We start from the raw sequence: 24,649 nt of genomic DNA, 5'->3' as shown, positions 1-24,649 counted from the left end.
ATTCATCTGAGATCAGAGCATAACATAGCAGCTACATTTAGTGAATACTAAATGGTCTGGTGGAATTTTCTTTTACCACTGAAGCTGCTTTAATTTCTCTACTATTTTCGAGACATTATAGTTGCTTTTTATTACTGTATATTATTTTCTTTGTTCTAAAGGAGGATACCATATAAGCCTTTAACATCTCACACTTCAACTTAATATTAAAGTTAAAATGAATTTTGTCACAAAAATTATATCTCATATATTATCAAAACTAAAAACAGACAAGTCTTTCTCATTAAAGAATGCAGAGTAGGTCACACTTTTCTTAATAAGAAAAATTGTCTTCTCATTATAATATGCTTGTAACTGGTAGATACAATAACAATTAAATGTTCCTTTCATATGTCACTTATATATGAGATTTGCAAACGATAATCACATAAATATCTCATCTCAATTTAACTATTTGTCACCAAGATATATATATAAATGTATATAGAAATATATCTATAGTTATATATAATACAGTATCCATAACATCTAAATGAATTTTGTATTAAAAATCATCCTTTAATAGATATTTACAAGTAAAATGATCATCTTCGACAAGCAATAAAGTTGGAACCAATATGTCTTAATTTCTATATTTGATTTCTATGTTGAATAGAAATCCTTGGTTTCTTATGCTAATTCTCTCTAACATCAACAAAACTGGTTTATACAAAATGAGTGATACAAATGAAGTAGCAAACATTTACCATAAAGCAAAGATAGGATATTGGTTACTTACCCAACTGTATGATTTTACAGGGGTCAATACGAAATTGCACTTTTTATGCCTTTTTTTCTACCAAAATTCTTGCCTTTTTGACATGCTTCTATTTAAACCACAATTCTTTGCTGTGCAGTTAGACAGCATGTAGCCTTGTGGGACTGGCGTGGAAAGTTGGTCCACTAGCTGCCATATTTTGTTTATTTTTTTTAAAAGCGAGCAAGGTAGGCAATGAATAAATGAATGAATGAATAAATAAATAAAAAAATTGAATGAAATGACATACCCTGAAGCATTCTACGTGATAGTGCAGCCCTAAGGACTCTATAATCATAGCTGCCCCTCTACCGAGAGATTTGCCGCAGTTACAGCACTGCAATTTGCCGCTTACGGACTGGTTTGGTGGAATGTTTTTGTTGGGTTCTTGGAAGGCAGAACCTTGGCCCGGGATTGAATGCTGGCCACGGTCTGAGGATCGACTAATGGGAGGTTCAGTGGTCTGCAGGAAAGAGCAAACGTACACAAGACTATTGGAGGGGTGAAAGTTTGCACTCACTCAATCACTGTGTTAGTACACTACTAAAATGGGACGTTCAGTGGTCTGCAGAAAAGAGCAAACGTACACAGACTATTGGTGGGGTGAAGTTTGCACCCACTCAATCACTGTGTTAGTACACTTCTAAAATGGGAGGTTCAGTGGTCTGCAGAAAACAGCAAACGTACACAAGACTATTGGTGAGGTGAAAGTTTGCACTCACTCAATCACTGTGTTAGTACACTACTAAAATGGGACGTTCAGTGGTCTGCAGAAAAGAGCAAACGTACACAGACTATTGGTGAGGTGAAAGTTTGCCTCACCCACTGTGTTAGTACAAGTCTACAAAAATTTGCTATCTAATCAGAGGTTACACTATAGTATTATGTTATATTGTCTTCTGATGTACAACAGAGTAGATCATGAGTAGAAACAAATACCATTTGTCCTGAGTTGATAGACAAAATCTGCCTTAACAACCTAAATTTAAAAAAAAGTGACTTAATCAAGAAAAAAAAACTAAGAATAGATGCTTCAGAAGAGCTTCAAAAGTCTGTCTTTGTCAGTTGAGTCTCTAACGTCCACAATTATAAACTCCTCAACTTGTAGATGAAGACACGACTACAATTGTGGCAAGAAATACTCAAGTTAACCAACATAGGACAAATAAAATATTCTCCCCCCCCCCACTCCCCAAGGAAAAAACTAGCACTGTTATTGGATTTTATTTGAATTTGGGGAATTATCTGCTATGTGGAGGTGTTCTGAATGTTGGTGGCTTTCTGCAGGGCATATTAATGTCATACAGGTGGGGCAATATGCGGCGAGGGGGGATGTAATGGGCAAGATGAAACATAAAACCAAGCAAGCATTGTATTTAATCATACATTCATCAATGAATCAATACAACTCGGTACATGAGAAAAGTCCACATATTGCAAGTGAAAGTCTTAGGCGGCTTTGTTTGACCAAAATACTACAGTGCAGAAGAAAATAAAAGGATAAGAAAGAAAAATGTAAGGAGAATAAAAAACTGATCAACATTTAAGCAGTACACATACCACCAACATTTTCCAAACTTCACTACAATTTGAGAGAAGATTGCAAAGTTAAAAGCCAAATATTTATTTTGGGGGAAACTGTTTTTAAGTTTCCGAGCGAGGCAAAATGAGAAGAACCAGCAGATGACAATTTTTTGTTTTCATTCGATGAGAGTTAAATTAAATAATTCACCTTGGCTGTGGCTTAATGAAGCCACGCGGTATGTAGACGGTTGTACTATACTTGCTAGTTGTAGTGATGGGGTTAATTCTGAAAGGTGTGCTCTGAATAAAAGAATGCAATAGGTAGGATGTGGCTGTGCCAATGTAAACATTCGCGCATTAAGAATATCAAGCGACCGGGACCATATCTTGTAACTGTTGTGTGCTGGTCGATACTCCATGAAATGCAAATGACTATATTTGCAAAAAATTTTAAGAATCGACCTTACGAATCCAACTTCAGAGTGTCCACATTTCAATTCTCTGTTCCTCATATAAGAAAACTTAGTTGAACTAAAAATCATTACTTTGCTACACTTAAGAAAACAACCACTATTAAAACAGCAACATGGAACAACATTCTCAGAACAGAAATCTCTACTCTCATAACACACTGTTAATTCTCAATCCACACTATGCCATAATATTTCACACTATGTGTACATGCGTGGGATGTCATAAATATGAGAATATATATGATGGACATGATAGCACCATTTTGCATCTAGGCCCATTTGACCCCAACAAAATATTGCGACCCATGAAGAACATTAGCTAACATTTGTTCCCCACTTCCCCCCCCCCCCCTGGAAAAAAATATATTGCACCATGGCTATGGCCCTGTTCCTTGCACTTTAATGTATTATATGGATATACTTAACACTCTTTCACAATATGCAACTAGATCAAACACTCTCCTTTTGTGAACTCAACAGATTTTTATGTTTAACTAGAAGTGGGTATAAAGTGAAGGGTAAGGCGATGAATGGGTGGGGCGAGGTAGACTTGAAGCTTACCTGACCCCCATGAGTTTGGTTGTTGGAATGCCCATGGCCTGGGACTGCATTATCTCTGCCTCCTGCCATTTCTTCAGGGAGAGATCGTCTATTCTTCATCTTTCTCTGATGATCAGCTTCCGCCTCTGGTCTGCGAAGACGTCTCTGTGCTGCGTTGGAGCTGGCTGGGGCCTCTTGACTGTGGAGTTTCCTCTGCGCAGGTATCTTGGTCGGTATCTCTGGGTTAAATCCCCTAGGATAAGCTTTGGGTTGTCTGGAGTGTGTGGCTTTCTGGGGGGCTTGAAGGTCACCATGGGGTGGTATAATCACATCTGGGGGCATCTTTCTCTCTACACCTTGCACTTCAGCTCTGCGCCTCCTCTCCGCTTCCTCGATAAGCCAGTGTTGATTGACTGGAATGTTTGGGTCTGTAAGATAAATATTAACCTGTCTGATAAGAATTTTATACCTCCATCTTTTCTACTCAAAACATTAAATAATTAATTCATTAATTTAGTAACTATTTCATACACTTCAAAAAACAGACACTCAGTGGGCCTAGGGATTCCTTGGCAAAGATTTACACATTTCATATAACTTTTTTGCAAAATTTTTCACCATTGCTGAGGGCAAGGTTCTTTCACCAATGTGAATCTACATATCAAATATGTAACTGATGCAACATTTACCTGTGTTAAAGAGTTTGAACTTTGACCTGTATTGACCTCACTGACCCAAAAAATCCTTGTATTCACTAGGCTGAATGAAATTACACAAGTATGACATTCCCCCAAACTTCACCTTTGCAGGTACAATGTTTCACAAATTTCATACTTTGACCTCCGCTGACCTCGAAAGAGCTATTACCTCCACCGATTTCAATGGGCTACTTGCACTCATCAAGGGGGACCGACATGCCAAGTATCAAGTACAACCAAGCCTAGCTATGTTCAAATAGGTGATCCATACATGCACACATTGACACTCCACCACCCTCATCACAGAGATACCTGTTAAAAAACCACTTCGGTTTTTGGGCATTTAAAGCTCTTAAATTTATAGCTCAGAGGACAAAGTGCTTCAAAATCAAAGTTTCAAAGTATGGTAACAGGAGTTAGGATACAACAAAGGCACATCCATGAAGTTCTTGGTGTGAATATTCATAAGATTTTTGGCTGACAAAACTGCAAAGGAAGATTTGGAAAAACTTACACTTATTTGTAGTAACTTTGTGAGTAAAGCCATCATTAGACTATATATAATGAATAGTATAACTTTATTTTGCCCAAACATGTGACTGCGATTAATAGTCTCATTTTGTTTGCCCTGTCAACATAGTTTCTGGTATTTTGAGAACCCCCTGCCATCACTGACCTTTGTACTGAGACATAATGGAATGGCTTGGTGGCTGGTCTCTCTCTGGAAACATATTTTTCTGGTTATTCTCCTTGATTCGTTGAGTCCCAGGGCTGACTGTTCGTGGCGACTGTCCATTCCGTGGGGATTGCCCATGCCCGTTCTGTGGTGAGTAACGATTCCTTGGCGATTGACTCATTCCCAGCTGTTGCTTTGGAGCGGCGGACATCACATCTCCATTTGTGATCTTAGATACTGGCATTTCTATTACTGGAGCTTTCTTTTGTTCCAGCTCTTTCTCCATCCTGACTCTCTCCTTCTCCAACTGTAGCTTCCTCTTCTCCTCCTCCTGCCTCTTAGCCATTTCTTCTCTCTCCTTCTGGAGGAGTTCTTTGTCCATTCGAAGTTGCTCTAAATCTCTCTTCCTCTCCTCCTCCCATTCGAGTCTCATTTTCTCTCTCTCCTCTGCTCTGATCCGCTCCCTTTCTTCTGCCTCAAATTTCCTCTGGGCCTCCTCTTGCATGGCTGTGCCCTGCTCAGCTTTAAGCTTGGCTGCTTTCTCCCGTTCCTCGTTTTCCACTTTCCACTTCTCAATCTCCTGCCTCTCCTGATCTGCTTCCTCTTCATCCTGCCTTTTCTGCTCTGCCTCTGCCCTCATCTGCAATTGCTCCTGCTTCTCCCTCTCTCTCTCTTTCAGCATTTTGGCGTACTCCTCCCGCTCCCTCCTAATCTTGTCTCTAGCTGCCTTCTCTCGCTGTTCTCGTTCTCTCTGTAGCCTCTCCCTCTCACGTTTATCTTCCTCCTCCTTCTCTCTGGCCAATCTCTCTTTCTCTGCAGCCTCCCGCAATATCCTCTCCTTCTCCATCATCTCCTTCCTCTTCCTCTCTTCCTCTGCTCGTTCCTTTTCTCTCCTCTCCTCTGCTTCTTTCCTCTCTCGTTCAGCCTCCTCTCTGTCTCGCCTCTCCTGTTCCAGTCTTGCTTTCCGTCGGTTTTCCTCGTCCTCTATCTGCTTTTGTCTAATCTCTCTTAACTCCTCTTGCTGCCTTTGAAGTGCCTTTCTCCTCTCCTCAAAACTCCTCTCCTCCTGAGTTCGTTTCTTCTGTACATCCTCCGTGGCAGCCTGGAGTGTTCTCTCCTGCTCCTCCAACAGTCTCTGCTGCTCCTGTTGGTACTTCTCCTGCCGCCTTCTCTCCTGTTCTTCATTCCATCTCTCCAGTCGTTTCCTCTCTTCCTCTCTATTGAATGGTCTTCGATGAGCAGTTGAGGGTTTGATGGGTCTATATGTTGGAGCCATTTCACTAGTTTCCTCATCTGCTGCGACGACAGGTTCTTCAACTTGCTTCCATAAATTGTCCATATCATCTTGCGGTTTATCTTTCCAATCTTCATCAGCTGAAGAGGTAACATGAAAACAAATCAACATGACATTCATGAAGAAACTTTTTCATATCAGCAGAGATATTCATCACTGCATTAAGAATTGTGTGTAATACTTTCCAAATGATATGTAGAAAGGGTTATATGTGAATTTTTTTCCAAAACTTTTCTACAAGTTAGAATCATGAGTATAAACATAGAAGAATTTGCTCTTGCAGAGAATGAAAGGTTATATAATAAAGATATAACTATAATTTATATATATATATATAAATATATAGATGTAATTAAAGGAAAAGATAGCAAAATCCCAGAGATCAGATATGTATCAGCTGTGTGCAGTATGTTTTATACAATAAAATGTTCACATGCTGCAGCCCACAGCCCAGGATCTCTATTGAGATCTGGGCCACAACCCACCATCTGGACCACCACACCTCAGAATTCATGAAAGCTAGCTTGGACTATGGACTGGATGATAAAACACCTTAAACTGTATTAAGTAAATTCATCAATGTCTGGACAAAATCCTGCGACCCATTAAGAATTTTCTTGCAATCCACATTTGCATAATCCGTCCTACAATTTGCAGGCTGTCACTATACACTCCCGTCTGTAAAATACATGATGGTTTGTTCCTGCTGGAGGTGGGAGGTTACAATTAAATGTACTTGATGATGATTTGTTCCTGCTGGAGATGGGAGGTTATATATAAATATACTTGACGATGATTTGTTCCTGCTGTAGGTGGGAGGTTACATATAAATATACTTGATGATGATTTGTTCCTGCTGGAGGTGGAAGGTTACATATAAATATACTTGATGATGATTTGTTCCTGCTGGAGGTGGAAGGTTACATATAAATATACTTGATGGTGATTTGTTCCTGCTGGAGGTGGGAGTTTACATATAAATATACTTGATGGTGATTTGTTCTATCTGGAGGTGGGAGGTTACATATAAATACACTTCATGATGATTTATTCCTGCTGGAGGTGGGAGGTTACATTCAATATACTTGATGATGATTTGTTCCTGCTGGAGGTGGGAGGCTATGTATAAATACACTTGATGGTGATATTTTCCTGCTGGAGGTGGGAGCCTGGGAGGTTACATATAAATATACTTGATGATGATTTGTTCCTGCTGGAGATGGGAGGCTACATATAAATATACACGATGATATGATTACAGAAAATGATATAAAAATCCCATAGTTCAGTCCTGTACAACAACACTATAGATTACACTCTGTATTAAACAAACCTTAAAGCTACAAATACCAAGAAATTATTACATAGAAACAGCCCAGTCTCTACACTTCATAGAAATTTCACTTTTTGTTTTATGAATATTTATTTGTAAATCACCAATATGATAGAATAGTACTGCCAAGGAATCTCATAAAATGAAACAAGGCAGAAAAAATAATAACCCTCATACAAATAGTCCTTTTTGATGGTCTGGAGAGATTCTTGCGAGGTAGGGCAATAGAGTGATAGCTATGAGCCAGTAATAATGTCCGAAACGAACATTGGAACAAAATAGAGGTACCCAAGAAGTTATATCGATATTGGAACAAATGGGACATCTAAGAGGATGTCAAATGTTATTGGATACATACAGGAGTTACAATTGTGGGTATTTTAGCATGTACTATGATAAACCATGTGGGATTATGTAAATGTTTAGTTACAGGATATAGCATGTGTGTGGTGAAAGTATGCTACAAGTTGTACATATTGGACAAATGTGGTACAGTTTGAGTAAACCAGTCAACCCTAAGATACTACTTACACCAAGTAAATATGGATAATCTGATAAGATACCAGACAGAGGGCGAGCAAAAAGTATAAACTGTTTGTTAATACGTGTGCCTTAACTAGCAGGTTAACCGCCTGCATATACAGTATGTAAAAGGATAACAGAATCATGTGCGTATATACAGAATGGCGATACATGTAAGCTATGAATATTAAAGGGTGTGAAGACTCGCGCAAAAAGAAACGTCTAATGCCGGTAATCTGACCTAGTTCCGAATGAGGTGTAACAGAAGTGTTAGACACCACCATCGATCCCAGAAAATACACACACAGCTTGCTACCGTCGGTAATTAGACACTAGTGTACAGTCAGTACATGCAGCTGGGGCCAATACCCACAGCACAGTGTATAAACGATACAGCGATGGACATCTCAGGTCCAGCTGAAGATAACAAGGTATCACGTTTCATCACTGTCTGCATTTTGTAGCGACACGAACAAAACGTCACTTGCAAGCATCAGAAAGTTAACTTTTTCAGATGGCCGCACACTGTTTGGGGCGAGTCTTCAATGCCTTTAATGTAAACTATGAAGTCTCCCTGGGACCTTTGTTTACAATTAATCCATGGCAAGGCAATGCTTTCTATCAACTCAAAGGATGTCTATCAACTCAAAAGGATTTCTATCAACTCAAAGGATTGTAATATACAGAAAAATGTACTATCAACTACTGTACTAAACGATTTCTTAACTATTTCAGTGGAGACAGTTGCTGCTGTAATGAAAACTTAAAGATTGAGACTAAAGTATTTTAATGCAGTATTTTGAAAATTAGCCAGAGGGTAAATATTAAAGATTTAGATTTATGAACATGAGGTTAATACTGGGCAATGAAATTTATGAGGTACAGAGTGTCATGTGATGAAGCTAGTAAGTGTGATAATCAAAGGGTAGATTATAGCTGATATCATTACCATGTTGAATATTCAACAGAATGAAACACTCCCAATGGAGGAGCATCTCATGAAAAAGAGTGGAAAATTCATCATTCCATTTAAAACCTTGATATCTGTCATTTAAGTATCTTGTAAACAGGTCCAAATTTTTCTACTTCACACCATTCCTAACTTTGACAAAACTTGGTATATTAGGAATGAGAATGTGGATCTAGATATTCAGAGTGCCAGCTGGCAAATTTAACATCCCATAAATAAAACAACCCTGCTAGAACATACTGTCCTATCTTTCCTCCCTGTCATACTGGTAACAAAAATGAACTATAAGAGTCTATATATACTTTTTTTCTTTACGGGTAGACATGGAAACATAATCATCCACACACCATTCCCTTCCCCTCCCTCTCCAGCCCCACCCCGACAGAAAAGAAATGAACAGATGTATTACTCTACCTATGAGACAGAGAATTGACATGTAGAGGTTGATTGTGAACAGATAAATTAAATTAGAAGTTTTTAATTATTTTCGTGTGGAAAACGAAAAAAGTTATGGATGAAAATTAATCATTTGGAATACCTGGCTCCTTGTTTTTCTCAGTCTGCAGTTCTCCTGTTTTCAAAAAGACTTGCAAAGTTATATATCCTGAAGGGTTTTGCCAAACTTCTTACTTTCAATAGTTTTTGAAATCCATCAAACACTTTAACCCTAGCTTCACTTGTTTTTTGGATCAAGTTCTCAACAGGCCAAATCCAACAAACAAAGGGTTCAAACTTACAAATGTAGAGAGTCCGATTTTACTGACATTGCCAATTTGTGCAACTATGGACAGGTTCACATACACTGTCTATCTATTCTACTCGTTGTGATCCTGAACTTTGAACATGAATATTTCTATCAATCAGGTCAAAATTAAATCCCTATTGCCATCGTTTCCGTCAATAGCAGAAACCTGTAAAATTGTGCCTAATGTTATACTCTGTGTGCACAATTACATGATAGGGTAAAGAGAAACATACCATACCTGTACAGAAAAAAAACTCTTTAAAAGAAACCACAGTTTGATAATAAGCTTGTGTTCAAAGCCTAGAGTATATACCAGAATACCTGCAGAAAACCAGTTGTTGACTATAAGCCAATCTATTACTCAGAAAGTAAGAGTCAACTATTACGGGAAAAAATGGCCACCGTAGAAGTCAAATTAGCCCAGTTTGTACTGCAATGGGCAAATGTTATTTGATTTATAACCACAGTAACATCACTTTCAGTTCATTTTAAGAAACTTCAATAAGGGATAAAAAATGTGTCTAGAAGCCATATGTCATTTCTCCATTGAAATTGCAGCTCACAAATGTTTGATGTGTGCTCTATTCTTTTAGCAGACTTCCTATTAACAGGGTCCTTCCAATAATTTTTTCCCCCATTTACTCATACAACTTTGTGCCCCAGTCAGCAACTGAACTTGTCTAAAATTTTAATCCAAATCAAGACTAAATCCTTAAGAAGAGCACTTTGATGGATTTCATGTTTTGACTGCCCCTCGACCTTCAAATAATGTTCTGCCTTACTTTTTGTGTAACATTAATGAAGACTCGACATGGGCAAACACTTTAACAACTTCTTCTGTCAGGATCAAGCAAATTGGCTATGAGCAACAGCTTTTCAATTGATGTTGAAAGACAGATACATATAGACACATTTCTATTGCAAAAGCTCCATTGGCGATGCCAATTTAGTTGAAAAAAAATCAAACATCAAACCGAGACTGGTGCAGGCTACCACAACAATCTTGTACATGCAACACATCGGAATAGGCTTGAAGATTATATGCTGCAGTGTTGTAATTACAATAATACGCAGAGATGCAACAGCAGCAGAAACAAAACATGAATGCGGTATAAAATGCAATCACGACACGACAGACGACTCAGTTAGTACCCATGCAGAGTGGTAGGGGCTGATTAAATTGCAAACAAACGCTTTAGTATCAAGCGAGGAAGAAGAAACAAATTGATTTTTGCACAAAATCATGGGAATTGAGATAAATGGTAGGAAGCCACAATTTTTTGTGAAACAGAAATTTCAAGTTGAAAACTGCTGCTGGGAACTTTTGAATGAATTTCTGATATAAGTTATACATGTATTAACATTTCTCTGATCAAGAGAAAGTTGAAATACATTTTTTGAGATTAGTAAACAAGTGGACAGGAGGTAATTTTAGGGAATTTGGAAAGACACTTGAATGTTGAGGTATTTGGAATACAGCAGACATCCCTATGAATATGCATGGGTACCCAGTACCTGGTCGTCGTCGCCAGAGCAATTTCATACGAGGCGCGTAGGTAACCTTACGGAAAAATTCAGTGCGTCTTTGATTGATGTCGCTACGGCTGTTGACAGGTTCTTGCAGGTCGCGACTAGAGGGCGGCTTGTACGGTTCCGGTGCTTTGGTCTGATATGCCTTGGGGATGAGACCTGATCTGAAGGTGGGCTTTGGTTGATATTCCTGGCCGTACCCTTCATCTTGACTGGAAGTCTATGATAACAAAGATGTCAGATGTAAGCATTCTATGGTTGTACCCCAGAGACAAAAAGAGTCAATTCGTCTTAATTAGACATTAACGATGGCATAAATGTTGCACTACCTCTGCATGTAAAGACAAAAACAAAAACCATTGAATGGGCAGAGGAAGATTACAGCATCTTGAGGTCATGCACTGGTAAGAGTTAATCAATCAGGAAATACTCACAGGAGTGTGGCGACTCACTCGGTCCTGAGTCTGTAGAGTCGGCCTGTACCTCTGACTGGACTGCCGACTATCCTCAGAGGAAAGACTCTCATTGTCCATGCTGTTACTCTCTGCTCCCTGGAGAAAGACAATCAATAAATCAATAAACAAATCAATGACATTTTGTAGAGTGTCAATATCATGAACACTCCAAGGTGCTGAAGCACAAATAACTGCTAATGTACGTTCTGAAACAGGAGGGCTATCAGAACATATTTATGAATGAATTTATGATTTTTAAAAAAATCAGGGAATCATCAGTCCTTGTCAAACCTTGATATGCCTTGCAAACTTGATAAACTAACATACCATGGATTGAAGGAATTTTTGAAGGAACTTTCCAAAGTAGTGAAAGGTGATACTGGATAACAGCAACATACAATTTATACCAATACGATTTGCACTCTTGGCCTAACTTTCACAGAGAACTCACAGCAAGAAAGAGTTGTAAAAAATGGCACCGATGTACTGAGCCTCATTTCTGGTGTGGTAGAATAAAGTTCACTATATAAACATTCACTATATAAACAGTCACAAGTCATACACATCTGAGAGCAATAATATAAACTCAGCAGAGTATTTGCACAATATTCATGAAAAATAATTGCACAACAAACTATGTATGAGGAACAGCAGCATTAACTCAAACTTTAATCTAACAATTTCTAAAAAATATCCAAGACTATTCACTAGTGATGAGATAAATTCCTGAGGGATTCAGGTATGATCTACACCTCTTGCAGCTACTGATTCCTGAATGTCTGTGTAAAGTATGAGATACTAAATGCCTTAGGGATTCAGGTATGATATACACCTGTTTCAGCTACTGATTCCTGAATGTCTGTGTAAAGTATGATATCTGAATGTTACAACTAGTGATGAACTAAATGCCTTAGGGATTCAGGTATGATCTACACCTCTTGCAGCTACTGATGACAGAATGTCTGTGTAAAGTATATATCTGAATGTTACAACTAGTGATGAACTAAATGCCTGAGGGATTCAGGTATGATCTACACCTCTTGCAGCTACTGATGACAGAATGTCTGTGTAAAGTATATATCTGAATGTTACAACTAGTGATGAACTAAATGCCTTAGGGATTCAGGTATGATCTACACCTCTTGCAGCTACTGATGACAGAATGTCTGTGTAAAGTATATATCTGAATGTTACAACTAGTGATGAACTAAATGCCTGAGGGATTCAGGTATGATCTACACCTCTTGCAGCTACTGATGACAGAATGTCTGTGTAAAGTATATATCTGAATGTTACAACTAGTGATGAACTAAATGCCTGAGGGATTCAGGTATGATCTACACCTGGTTTAACTAGTCACGACTGAAGGTCTGTGTTGAGTATTATATTTTGAATGTAACAACTAGTGATGAGCTACAGTGTCTCACACCTTATGATATATCCCTCTTTTCACTAGTAAAGAGGTGAATCCCTATTGGTTGATATTGTAGTCATTAGCAACATGTGATATGGACCAATAGTCTTTGTACTAGTTCTATATGTGTATTGGAGTTTCAATCAGTTGTCTAACTTTGAACTATTCTCTAACATGTCTTTATTGCATGCCTGTCATTTGCCAAACCTCAAGACCCTTTGATTTCACACAAAATTTAACCAGCGACGAAGAGACCTCGAAATTCAGGCTGTTTACCCCCTAAATGCCAATGGGTTTCTGTGTTTACCAGTACAGCAAAATAGGCACTGTAATGTTTTTGACCAATATGCATTTAGGACATAAAAACACGGGAAGTCTGGTAACAAAGATCAATCAAAAAGTGGGCATTATTTCTTTATCTCACATTTAAGCCCAGTATTACAATTTATTATCAGCAAATGTTATACGGCTGTTCTCATTAGCCTGTTCTGCGATTCAAGAAAATGCCAGTGGGGACAATCTTGATTACAGCCAGTAGAATTATTTTGCATATTTTTAGCAAGGTGATAACATTTTGAAATTCTTGCCCTTGTCAGTAACATATTATCACATTGCTCTGGCAAACCTGTGGCATAGCAGTTACATTAGGAACAGATTGTGAAATATTCCAAGGACAACAACCACTTGTTGACAATTCTTAGATTGTTAAATATCCTTTATAGGATAGTTTGAGTGAAAAAAAAAATGACAAGTCAACATCCAACATCTGCCATCCAAAAATGACAAGTCAAAATGAGAAATTAACTGATTAAATTAATTAATTCTTGACTAAAAACAAAATGAGGAATGAGACTCATATAGGTGGTTGAGTAAAATAGACGACAGTGGCTGAATGCTATCTATGAAATGATTGTGTTAAGCACACAAAGATGGTTCAGTACTATCTTAGAGAGGTGAAAGAAATATTGAAGAAATCAAAACCAAATATCCCTGTTCCCATTATGTAAATTAGAAACTCTAGATATCAACCTTATAGCTTTTTGTCTCCCAAAATCAGAAATATCAGATCCAAAAGAAACTTGATATCTAATGATGTCAATGAATTGAGAAAACTTTAACAAACTGTTGGTTCTTCCTGTAAAGGTTACTAACACAATTTACTTTTTACATAAGTTTTAACTGAGGTATGCCAAGAGAAACATGACCATGGTCCTCATTCCAAACTAACTCACCCCCACATAAATCTGTAATTACCAAGAGAAACAATACCAATGGTCTTAAATTCAACTAAACTCAGCCCTGGTTAATAGGTTTATCAAGAGAAACAAGACCAGTTTTGCTTTCAACCTAACTCAGCCGTGGTAAATGAAATCACACCTAGAGAGACATGAACAACTCAGCCCTAGTTAATGAGGTTTACCAAGAGAGGCATGACCACGGTCTTAACTTCAACCAAACTCAGCCCTGGTAAATGAAATTTATCAAGGGAGACATGACCACGGTCTTACTTTCAACCGAACTCAGCCCTGTTTAATGAGATTTATCAAGAGAGAAAAACCGTGGTTCTACTTTCAACCTACTTCAGCCGCTGGTAAATGAGGTGGAACGAGAGATAGATGACCATTGTTCAAATGATTAATTGTTAGTGAGGAGAAGAGACTACACAGATTATGATGATTCACAGCAAACAATGACATCATCACAAACCTCGTCGCTGGCCAAATTTAACGGTGCTACACCACTTTCATTGTCATCAAAGTCTTCACTTTGAGAAAATGACTCATCCAGACCAGGATCGGTGGATGTAACTCCTGATCTGGGTTCGACAGTGGACATTTGTGGGCCGTCGGAGGGACACAAATCTTCAGATTTCTGAAGAGTTTGCGGTGTCCCTACCCGCACCTCCATGGAGGCATTGGGGGCCCAGTCATCCTCTTGCTTATCAGGCTGTAATTCATGAATGGGAGCATCACTTTCATCTTCTCCTGCTTTCTGCTCAACAGCTATCACCTCATTCTTTTTTTTCCCAGATAGCAGTAAAACAATAATTGAAAAAAAAAAATGGGGGAAAGAACAAAAGCCTAAAAGCATCAGTCTTTATGCAATCTGCAAGGGGCGGGGGGTGGGGAGGGAGGGAGGGGGCGGGAGACTATCCTTATCTGCCCCACTATTTCTTAAGTGACTTAGACCTGACCCTAACATGCTTCCCATTGCCCCTCACGCAACCTAATCTCAACCTAAACATGAAACCTCCACATTACCCACTCACATGACATAAACCCAACCCTAGTATGGTCCTCAATACTCCACACATAACCTAACCCCATCCCTTACCATTATCTCAAACATGAAATTCATTCAGCTGGATTGCACTCCAATTATTGAATAACTACAATCTATGATTATTCTTTAGAACAGTGGTCCCCAAACTCTTAGGCCCATGACCCAGGATGGCCTATGAGGGCTAAACCTCTGATGATGACAATGTACGAACATTAGGTTTAACTATGGGCCCGATAATAATAATTGGATCTCTGTCAGCAAGCTTTGAAGACTGTAGGTTAACCCACCGAAACCCCGCCACAACCCACCGAAACCCCGCCACAACCCACCGAAACCCCGCCACAACCCACCGAAACCCCGCCACAACCCACCGAAACCCCGCCACAACCCACCGAAACCCCGCCACAACCCACCGAAACCCCGCCACAACCCACCGAAACCCCGCCACAACCCACCGAAACCCCGCCACAACCCACCGAAACCCCGCCACAACCCACCGAAACCCCGCCACAACCCACCGAAACCCCGCCACAACCCACCGAAACCCCGCCACAACCCACCGAAACCCCGCCACAACCCACCGAAACCCCGCCACAACCCACCGAAACCCCGCCACAACCCACCGAAACCCCGCCACAACCTGTCTTTGTGAATGGTCGCTTTAAAACAGCTAATTTGATTAATATTGGTGATTTTAAATGATAACCTTCCGTTAAGGCCAAACCTGTCTCTGAATGTATTGAAAGTTTCACTACTTACATGAGGTACATATCCATTACTCTTGATGGGTTGGCTATAGAATGGTTTGTTGCCAAGTCTGTTGGTCGGTGGAACTGATGATGAATCTACGATGTCCGATGATTTAGACGAACTACAATGAATGATATGAATAATATAATAGATTTACAAAAACTCTGGAAAACTAAAAGCAAACTTGCTTAGAAAATTCACAGCAAAGTATTAATGACTGAAGAAACTATTAAGGAACCAAAACATGGGAGTAGAATGAAATGAGATAAAAAGGCAACCAACATTCTACTCTAATCAGAGATTCAAATGACAACTAATAATATGTTTTTGATAGTAACAGTGCTAACTGGTGGTGTAAAAGTTAGGAAAAAATCTGCTTTTGTTCAATAAGAAAATTTTCCAACAGTGCTTCCAACCAAATTCACTCATTCTGCACTCAAGCATGCATCACTCACTGGTGTGAAAAATGCTATTTTGAAACTTACATTCCCAAAATAGGAGAGGCCAACTGATAGATCTGCTTCATTGCAAATACTACATCTGAAAAGCATTGGACTTTCTCAGGTTGTTACAGAATGACTTCTTGTATCATTCACCAATAACCTGAGTCTCACTCAGATATTTTGCATGGCGCAAGACAATTACACCACAGGTTGCAATTAAGAACAGGTATCCATGAAAAGCATCTACATTTAGATACTGAAATATCTAAAATTTCAGTAAAATTTTGTATTGAACGCTTCGACTTCTATTGAGCATAACTTAATAGCAAGATGACAGAGAGTCCTTATGAGCAAATCTTACATTCAAGTGGAATCGGTAATTACTCATTAATAATCAATTTCATGGAAAATTTCGGTTGGTGTCTAAATTTGTGCAATAAGTCTAATTTTGAGTGTTATGCCATGGTTTGGAGAAACTGTAGGAAATTGACAAGCAAATGCAGACAGCTCTTTTTACATATCTTTTAGGGTATAGAACACTTCAAAATATATCAATCAAGTCATTGTGATGAAGCAATATCACAACAGTACAGTCTGTGAAATGACCAGAGACAGAGCAAATGACATTAATTTGCATCAAAAGAGAAGAAGAAATGCCTGAACTAATGCATTTGGCCATTGTTAAGTAAGATTAAAATCTTTCATGTTTTCAACAAGACATTAAATAATGGTTTCAATATAATCCTTGTCAGTTTCAAACATTCAAACAAACCTCCTTGCTTCCCTCAGCCCCCACCCCCACCCCCCCCCCCAAGAAGACAATTAATGAAGTTCCAAACCTTTCGAGGCTTTCATCTTCCATCTCGAGGTCATCAAGCATCTGACGTGCCCTAGCCAAGGCATTCTTAGTTGGACCTGGTCTCAAAACATCGATATCTGTATCAGCAGGTTCCTGTTTGCTGTGACTAGTCACGCTCTCAACCGGAGGCTGCGATGTCCTCACAGGCTGACGTGCTGGAGGGGGTTGACTTTGCACGGGAGGGGGTTGATTTTGTACTGGAGGGGGTTGACTTTCTTGCTTTGAGGGGAAAGTTCTTTGGAATTTTGATTCCTTCACAGCTGAAACAGTTTAGACAAAGCAACTTCAGAACTAAGCAACAGAGATAAAGTATTGTTTCTTCCACTTCTCAAATGACATTTTTACAGTTATAACATTACCATTGGATAAATTGTTTCCATCACTATGGAGATAAGTCAAAGTGTTGTCTTTAAAGGAGATAGATCAGTTAGTGTTGTCTTTAAGAGGGACACCAGTCAGAATGTTGTCATCAGGAAGAAGACAGGTCCCATTGTTTTCTTTAGGATGGAGATTTGGCACAATGTTGTATTTAGGAGGGAGATATGCAGTGTTGTCTTCAGGAAAGAAATAAGTCATACTTTAGTGTTGTCTTTTGGAGAGAGACAGTCATCAGGGTGTTGTCTTGGGGAGGGAGATAAGTCACAGTGTTGTATTTAAGTGGGACACATACAGTGTTGTCTTAAGGAGAGAGATAGGTCACAGTGTTGTCTTATACTAAATGACAGACATCAGGGTTTTGTCTTTGGGAGGGAGATAAGTCACATTGTTGACATCAGAAGGAAGACTAGTCTTGTGATGACTCTATGCGCTGTATTGACCTTCAATATTGTTTGAATGAGAAATATTCCATTACTCTGTAAGACTTCTTGTTAGTTTTAGAAAATGTCATGAATTTTACAGGCATGGAAACAAAAATCCTTCGATGTAAATGATAAATAAGATATGTAAACTCCATACCTGTCGTTTCTGGTACTTTTCCGTCTGGGTATCTTCGTACTTTGCAAGTCAGCTTGCCTGTCAGAATGGACTGGCCGAGACACTGGTGGACGTCTTCCTGATTGAAGCGTCTGGTACTCTCCTTGTTGATGCTGAGAATCTGATCACCAACCTTCAGATCACTGAAGTCTGCTACACTCCCTGTGAAATACAACAACCAGCCAAACTCCAATTAAAAACGACAGATTACATATAGAGAGTTCCCTCAATGATATTAAGTGTGTAAAACAACTGCAAACTTATCGAGTGTAATAATCCCCTGAAAGATAGATCTTTCCTTGTTTTGCCTGACACAATCGTGCCAAGCGGCTGATTACATTGCAATACCAAAAACTATACAACCTTGTGAGACTGCCGCCATTCAAGTACATGTGAGTTGTTCAATGCTATGAATAAAAATGTCCAATAGAATGATAACAAGCCTATATTACCATCATACTTACATACAACCTATGGCCTAGGTATACCAACGTTGTAGGGATACAATATTAGGCTATATGCAGATGCAGCAGCTGATGTATCAGACAACTTGATGATGCTTATGTAGCAACTGACTACCTGTAGTTCCTACAGAGACGTCTCTGTGATTGTCCATAGATAGTATCAGCTAGTTTTGACTTGACTGAGACATAAATAAATCTCTTTGATTGTTCAGTATCAAACAAAAGAGATTGTATTTACTGATTCTTGAGAGTTTACCATCTAAAACAATTAAGCAGATTTGAGTGGTAATAGCTAGGAGAGGGAGATCCATTTCATTATTACCTGCTTTAACACTAGACACCACCAATGGTTTCTTCTCATCATATCCACCAGATGTTTGGAATCCAAACCCTTGATGACTTCTCGCTTTCTGAGACATAATTATTACTAAATCTTCAAAGTCATCATCTTCAATATCCTGTAAAAGAACAACTCTAGATTAACCAATATAATATAAAACCTACTAAATATTGATGGCATATCTTATCCAAACAGAAAAATTATCAGGATTTAGGCAATGATTGAAGTTTATGTTCCATATTGACTGTGATGATCACATGCATATATATATATAGTGTATCAAGATTTGACTACTTGTCCTTCAATATGGTATATGGTATTCAGGATGTAACCACTTGTCTATATGTATATAATAGTATATCAAGGTTTAACTACTTGTCCTTCAATATGGTATATGGTATTCAGGATGTAACCACTTGTCTATATGTATATAATAGTATATCAAGGTTTAACTAGTTGTACTTCAATATGGTATATGGTATTCAGGATGTAACCACTTGTCTATATGTGCATATAATACATCAAGGTTTAACTATTTGTCATTCAACTGGTAAACATGGTATTCAGGTTGTAACCACTTGTCCAAATGTATATACAGTGTATCAAGCTTTGACTACTTGTCCTTCAATGGGTATATGGTACTCGGGATGTAACCACTTGTCTAAATGTTAATATCAAGGTTTAACTACTTGTCCTTCAATATGGTATATGGTATTCAGGATGTAACCACTTGTCTATATGTATATAATAGTATATCAAGGTTTAACTACTTGTCCTTCAATATGGTATATGGTATTCAGGATGTAACCACTTGTCTATATGTATATAATAGTATATCAAGGTTTAACTACTTGTCCTTCAATATGGTATATGGTATGTGGGATATAACCACTTGTCTACAGATATGAGGCTGACACTCGGTTTCAGTTTCCTGATACCGTCTGATTTTTTGCCGTTCTGTTTACAACAGTCAATTACTCGTCAAGTGTAGTTGCACTACAGTCAAGAGGTTTACAAATACTCCTCTTCTGATCAGCGGTGTGTAATGTGCACACATAGTACAATTCATCACATAACTATGCCATTGGTGGTTGGGGACAAAGTTCACTGATCAATTATTAACCATAAATCTCTCTACTTATGTTGAAGATGTGATTTTTTGGTTCCTTATTTACTGACATTTTGTAAGGTATGAATACTAAACATACAGTAAAGTAGTTCAACAAAAATATGACCATTATACCATGAAATGGCCACTGCCAGAAGTAGCATTAAGTCTGACTTCACAGGGCAGATCTTTAAGGAGTTTTTTTCTGCTTGTCCCTGGGACTACAAGGCCTTACTCTTTGGTTGTCCGAACAGCAAATTTGGTAGCAAAAAAAATGTATGAACGTAGCAATGACCAATATGTACACTGTAGACGAGATCTGCAAGTTGGGTGAATTACACACCAGCTTTGGGGATAATACCAATTATATTACCGATTTTGGAATATTTAGTTACAATGCAATCTGAACTTGGTGTAAACAACTAGTCTTCTGTCAGATGACCTCCAGAGCACAGAAATTTGGACATCTCGGCTCACCATAAAAAAATTGGCCTGGTTAACACCGTACTGTATAATACGGATTGACCAATGGCAGATAGAGAGCGAGATGATTTCATTCATTTCATTAATTTGTTTAATGAAAAAAAGACTAAAACATATTTATTCATGCAACTATGTTGTTACTTACTGGTTTGGCTTTCTCCTCTACTTTGGGCACACTTTCTTGATCCTTGTCCTTCTTAAAAGCTTCGCCGGTGTCAAACGCACGGATCTTTGCAAAGATGCTGGACCTCTTGGGCTTGTAGACTTTTCTCGCAGCTTCTTTCGCTTTCTGTTCCTCGTCATCATTCTCCTTCTCATACTGTCTGGCCTTATGTAACTTGTCATGGAAACTGACAGGTTTTTCAACTGGTTCTGGTTCTGTTCTCCTTACAGCTGGAGGGGACCTGCTGGCTGGAAGTGATCTGGTCTCTGGGACTGACCTGGTCTCTGGGGCTGACCTGGTCAATGGGACTGACCTGGTCACTGGGGCTGACCTGGTCGCTGGGGCTGACCTGGTCGCTGGGGCTGACCTGGTCGCTGGGGCTGACCAGGTGGCTGGTGGTGGTGCAGCATAGGTACTCCCAGTATTGGTAGCGGTGATAACCTCTGATGCGGGTCTCATAGAGGGTGGTGGTGCTGAGTATGTCGTTCTGGAGTCCGTTGTGGTGAATACCTCTGGTTCAATAAACTTCTGTTCAACCTGAACAAGACAGAAAAAGCACTCTGTGAACAAAATCTTGTCTTTTCTTCTTCTATTTTTATAGCATAGTAACTTTTGACAATGTTGAACAGCCCTGGTTATTGACCATGACTTGCATTTGACTTGTATTTGTATTGACTTGTATCGACTTGAGTGAAATCATCAGACCAATACTACCACCCAATAGGTTGGATATTGTGTAGACCTAGCTTTTCAAGAAAGATGACGTTACCAGGTTTGAATGTCACAAGAATTTTGAGTCTCTCATTCAAAACTTGTGAAAGGAAGTTATATTTTTACAATTTCCATTGTATTGTTATGATCGGTGGCTGAATAAATATCTATCTATCTTCCGATGCTTGTTAATTAGAAAAGCAGAATTTTAAAACTGATTTAATCCAGTAGTATTTTGTTAAAATTATAAGACCTTTCAACAAATTGTTTGGAAATGCTGTCCCTTTTCCACAAGTTTGGACATTTACTTGGTAATAGAAAGCAATGCCATCATCCCAAATTTAGTGGCAATTTACATCAAAGTTTGAAAAATTTAAATCATGAATAAAATTGCTGTTCTGTATTGTCATATTTTTTTTGTCTGTTTTTAAAGGTTACAAAACTGGAACACAGAAATATACAATGATTAGCACACACAGCAGCACGTCAAATCAAAAAGATAAAACAGAAGGATTAGTACACACGAAAAAATGTGCTCCAAACTCCTTAAAAAAATGGTAGAAAAGCTACAGGCTCCAATGACACCTTTGCAGCATTTTCTTATCCTAAATGTAAACCAGTTAAAATAAAACATGTGAACACATCAAATTTGGCCACAGTGTGATGTCCTAATAATTTGGGACATTGATGGGCTAAATGACTTTCCTCCTTCTGCTCTCTAACAGTCAACTAATTGGCATTTAGTCTTTCAATATCTGAAACTTTCTTGACTGGTGAGCTTGGAATACACCTATTGCACCATATCCTTGTTACTTTGAGGAAGAAGGGTGGGAGGGGGGGGGCAAGGGGGGTCAGCAATACATTATTTAGTAAACAGGATTTTTCTGTCATACCAAATCTTAATTTAGGAATTTGCAGTTATGAAAATCAAAATTTATAGATGATCACTTATTGTCTTGTAAGGCTAAAATGAAGGTCTTGCAAAATGTGTAGTGAACAAGTGTACTGTACGTTGATAACATTAAGCCTATACAAAGAATTACAAATTTAACTGGTTAAATACTCGTTTTAAGATACATCTAATGCTACTTCAACTACTTCAACAGATTCCACTCCCCTTTGTCTATATATTCTTTCTTTAAAGGTCTGATTTTCTGACAAGCACACTCAAGTCTAACCTTAGTGAGAGTTCTTCTGTTAACTCTCCTTTTGTTGGGTTAACTGTATTTGACAGCATGCACCTCTTACAATGCACACCTTAACAAAAGGAGAATTAATTTCCAGTTGAATTGTGCCTGGTTTTTGTTGAATTATATCGTCAAACCCCTTGGAAATGCAATGAAATTAAGCTAAGAGAGTCCAGGCTGGCTTAGTAACATCTCCGAGACACAAAAGGCAATGAGATAAGGTTAGGCGCTACTATATGACAGTGGTAATTAGGACTGTGAATGGTGAGAGGTGCTTGCATGTAAAGGAAACAGACAAGTGTGGGTACAAACACACAATTTAAATAACCTTGAACACAAAGACAGAGTTTTCTTTGTGTTCGTAGATGACAGTGTATACATGTATACTAATACACAGACTGTAATATGAGCGATAATCAAGGGCATGCTACACTCAGCTACAGTAACTCTGTTTGGCTTAAAAAATCCCAACATTTTGTTTTCATAGCAACATACTGTGTATATATATTCATATACACCACATCAGTAATACTGAAATACTCATACTGTATGTATGCAAGTAGCAGATTGGAAAATTCTCAAATGTTACTTTATTCCATTCGAAATGAAACATGACTATCTAGAGCTAATGTGGTCATTTTAAAATGTAGTAGCATCAAAATTTGTATGAATACCAACTCTAAACTCTGCTTTACGGAGGGGGGGGGGGGGGTATAGGAGCTTTAAGATCCACAAAGGGATCAAGCAGTGAAATTAAGGTACTTTTGTCTAGCTTTGAGTAAACAACTTGAAAAGTAGTTACTCTTTACACACTGCTACTGCAGTGTAAAAAGTGCGACAATTGAATTTTGACTGACTGATTAATATAAGAAAAGTCGTGGCTTGAACAGTACACCCGTCACTTAGAAGTCAACATGTCCTGTGCTCAGTCAAATGAGTTTCAGATATATTAATCTTTTCACACAGTAGTAAAGGCTGCATTAATTTCATACATGCTTTTGATCTTGGTGAAAATACAGCAGCACATGTTTTAAACTTGTGCTGTAAACTATAACAGCACATGTTTTAACATCCTGATCTCCTAAGCCGAGCAGGGTAAGGAGATGACAAAAGTCTCTTTTTTATGTTGGTAACATGGGCAAAGAACCACATCGACTGATGCAATACTAGCATACATGTTTACTTTGAATGATAAATCACAAAAACGTTGGAATTACCAAAGACAGATTACTTAGAATAGGTAAGTAAGGTAAGTGCTTGCTTATGTTATCGTTTAACCAAACGAGTCAACAAGACTGTTAAGGTATATCATTAACAAAACACTTAATTCCCACCTCTCTCCCCCAGTTAAGCAATAAGTTAATCAAACACTGCAGTGTACTTTGTATTATCAAACACTATGTATTATTTATGCTTTTCTGCAATTACCATACTTCTCAGACACAACATATATCTTCCTGCACATATGTATAAATGCACGTATATTAACAAGTCATGTACCCTAGGTTAGCTTCTGGCCAATTCTGTTGGGTTTATATTTCTTCACAATAACATACAGTAGGCCACAACTTTTCAAGTGCTAGCCACTAACCCAAAGAGAAATTAAAATTTGAGTTAAAAATTAAGTTGAAGTTAATCAAAGTTATTATATCAAATTTTCTCTCTGAGTATTTTGCTAATATACTGACTCTGGGAGAGGACAGTAGTTATTTATTTTCTGGTTGCTATGCCTTGCTAATATTCAGAATATCATACTCTGGTAGCACAGAAATAAGTTAGTGTTCATAATTACATTTAGCATGTAGGAATGACAGAGGCTGCCAGTTTGTTCACCGTTTTATGGCAAGAGTGGTTTTACTTTTCAGTTTGTAATTATACCAAAGAGTATACGGTGAGGAAGCTTAAGGTGCCAA

At 38.4% G+C, this 24,649-nt stretch overlaps 1 protein-coding gene and 1 long non-coding RNA gene across 10 annotated transcripts in view; one reads left to right on the top strand and one right to left on the bottom strand.

The window, feature by feature from the left end:
- LOC139979632 (uncharacterized) overlaps nucleotides 1-24,649 on the bottom strand; it is a 54,778-nt gene that overhangs the window by 4,610 nt on the left and 25,519 nt on the right. For 3 of the 9 annotated variants that reach the window (XM_071990619.1, XM_071990624.1, XM_071990620.1), the window contains 11 exons: nucleotides 20,821-21,375; nucleotides 19,067-19,202; nucleotides 18,263-18,442; nucleotides 17,286-17,565; nucleotides 16,013-16,124; nucleotides 14,678-14,986; nucleotides 11,536-11,652; nucleotides 11,087-11,321; nucleotides 4,708-6,081; nucleotides 3,355-3,761; nucleotides 1,047-1,259 (listed from right to left, as the gene is read on the bottom strand). In XM_071990619.1, coding sequence (XP_071846720.1) covers nucleotides 1,047-1,259; nucleotides 3,355-3,761; nucleotides 4,708-6,081; nucleotides 11,087-11,321; nucleotides 11,536-11,652; nucleotides 14,678-14,986; nucleotides 16,013-16,124; nucleotides 17,286-17,565; nucleotides 18,263-18,442; nucleotides 19,067-19,202; nucleotides 20,821-21,375 — 3,918 coding nt within the window. Of the gene's footprint in view, nucleotides 1-1,046; nucleotides 1,260-1,413; nucleotides 1,462-2,528; nucleotides 2,621-3,354; nucleotides 3,762-4,707; nucleotides 6,082-9,364; nucleotides 9,398-11,086; nucleotides 11,322-11,535; nucleotides 11,653-14,677; nucleotides 14,987-16,012; nucleotides 16,125-17,285; nucleotides 17,566-18,262; nucleotides 18,443-19,066; nucleotides 19,203-20,820; nucleotides 21,376-24,649 lie in introns of those variants that run through there. The other 6 variants (XM_071990621.1, XM_071990622.1, XM_071990623.1 and 3 more) reach the window with 6 other exon arrangements.
- Nucleotides 1,267-1,942, top strand: LOC139979646 (uncharacterized). Its single transcript, XR_011797245.1, has 2 exons — nucleotides 1,267-1,399; nucleotides 1,501-1,942. It is a non-coding gene; the product is annotated as an uncharacterized lncRNA (long non-coding RNA).

This window comes from Apostichopus japonicus, chromosome 14, assembly GCF_037975245.1.
Source record: "Apostichopus japonicus isolate 1M-3 chromosome 14, ASM3797524v1, whole genome shotgun sequence".
In the NCBI taxonomy this organism is placed as follows: Eukaryota; Metazoa; Echinodermata; class Holothuroidea; order Aspidochirotida; family Stichopodidae; genus Apostichopus; species Apostichopus japonicus.
Note: the sequence above shows the minus strand (reverse complement) of the source record. Positions and strands in the feature narration are given on the sequence as shown.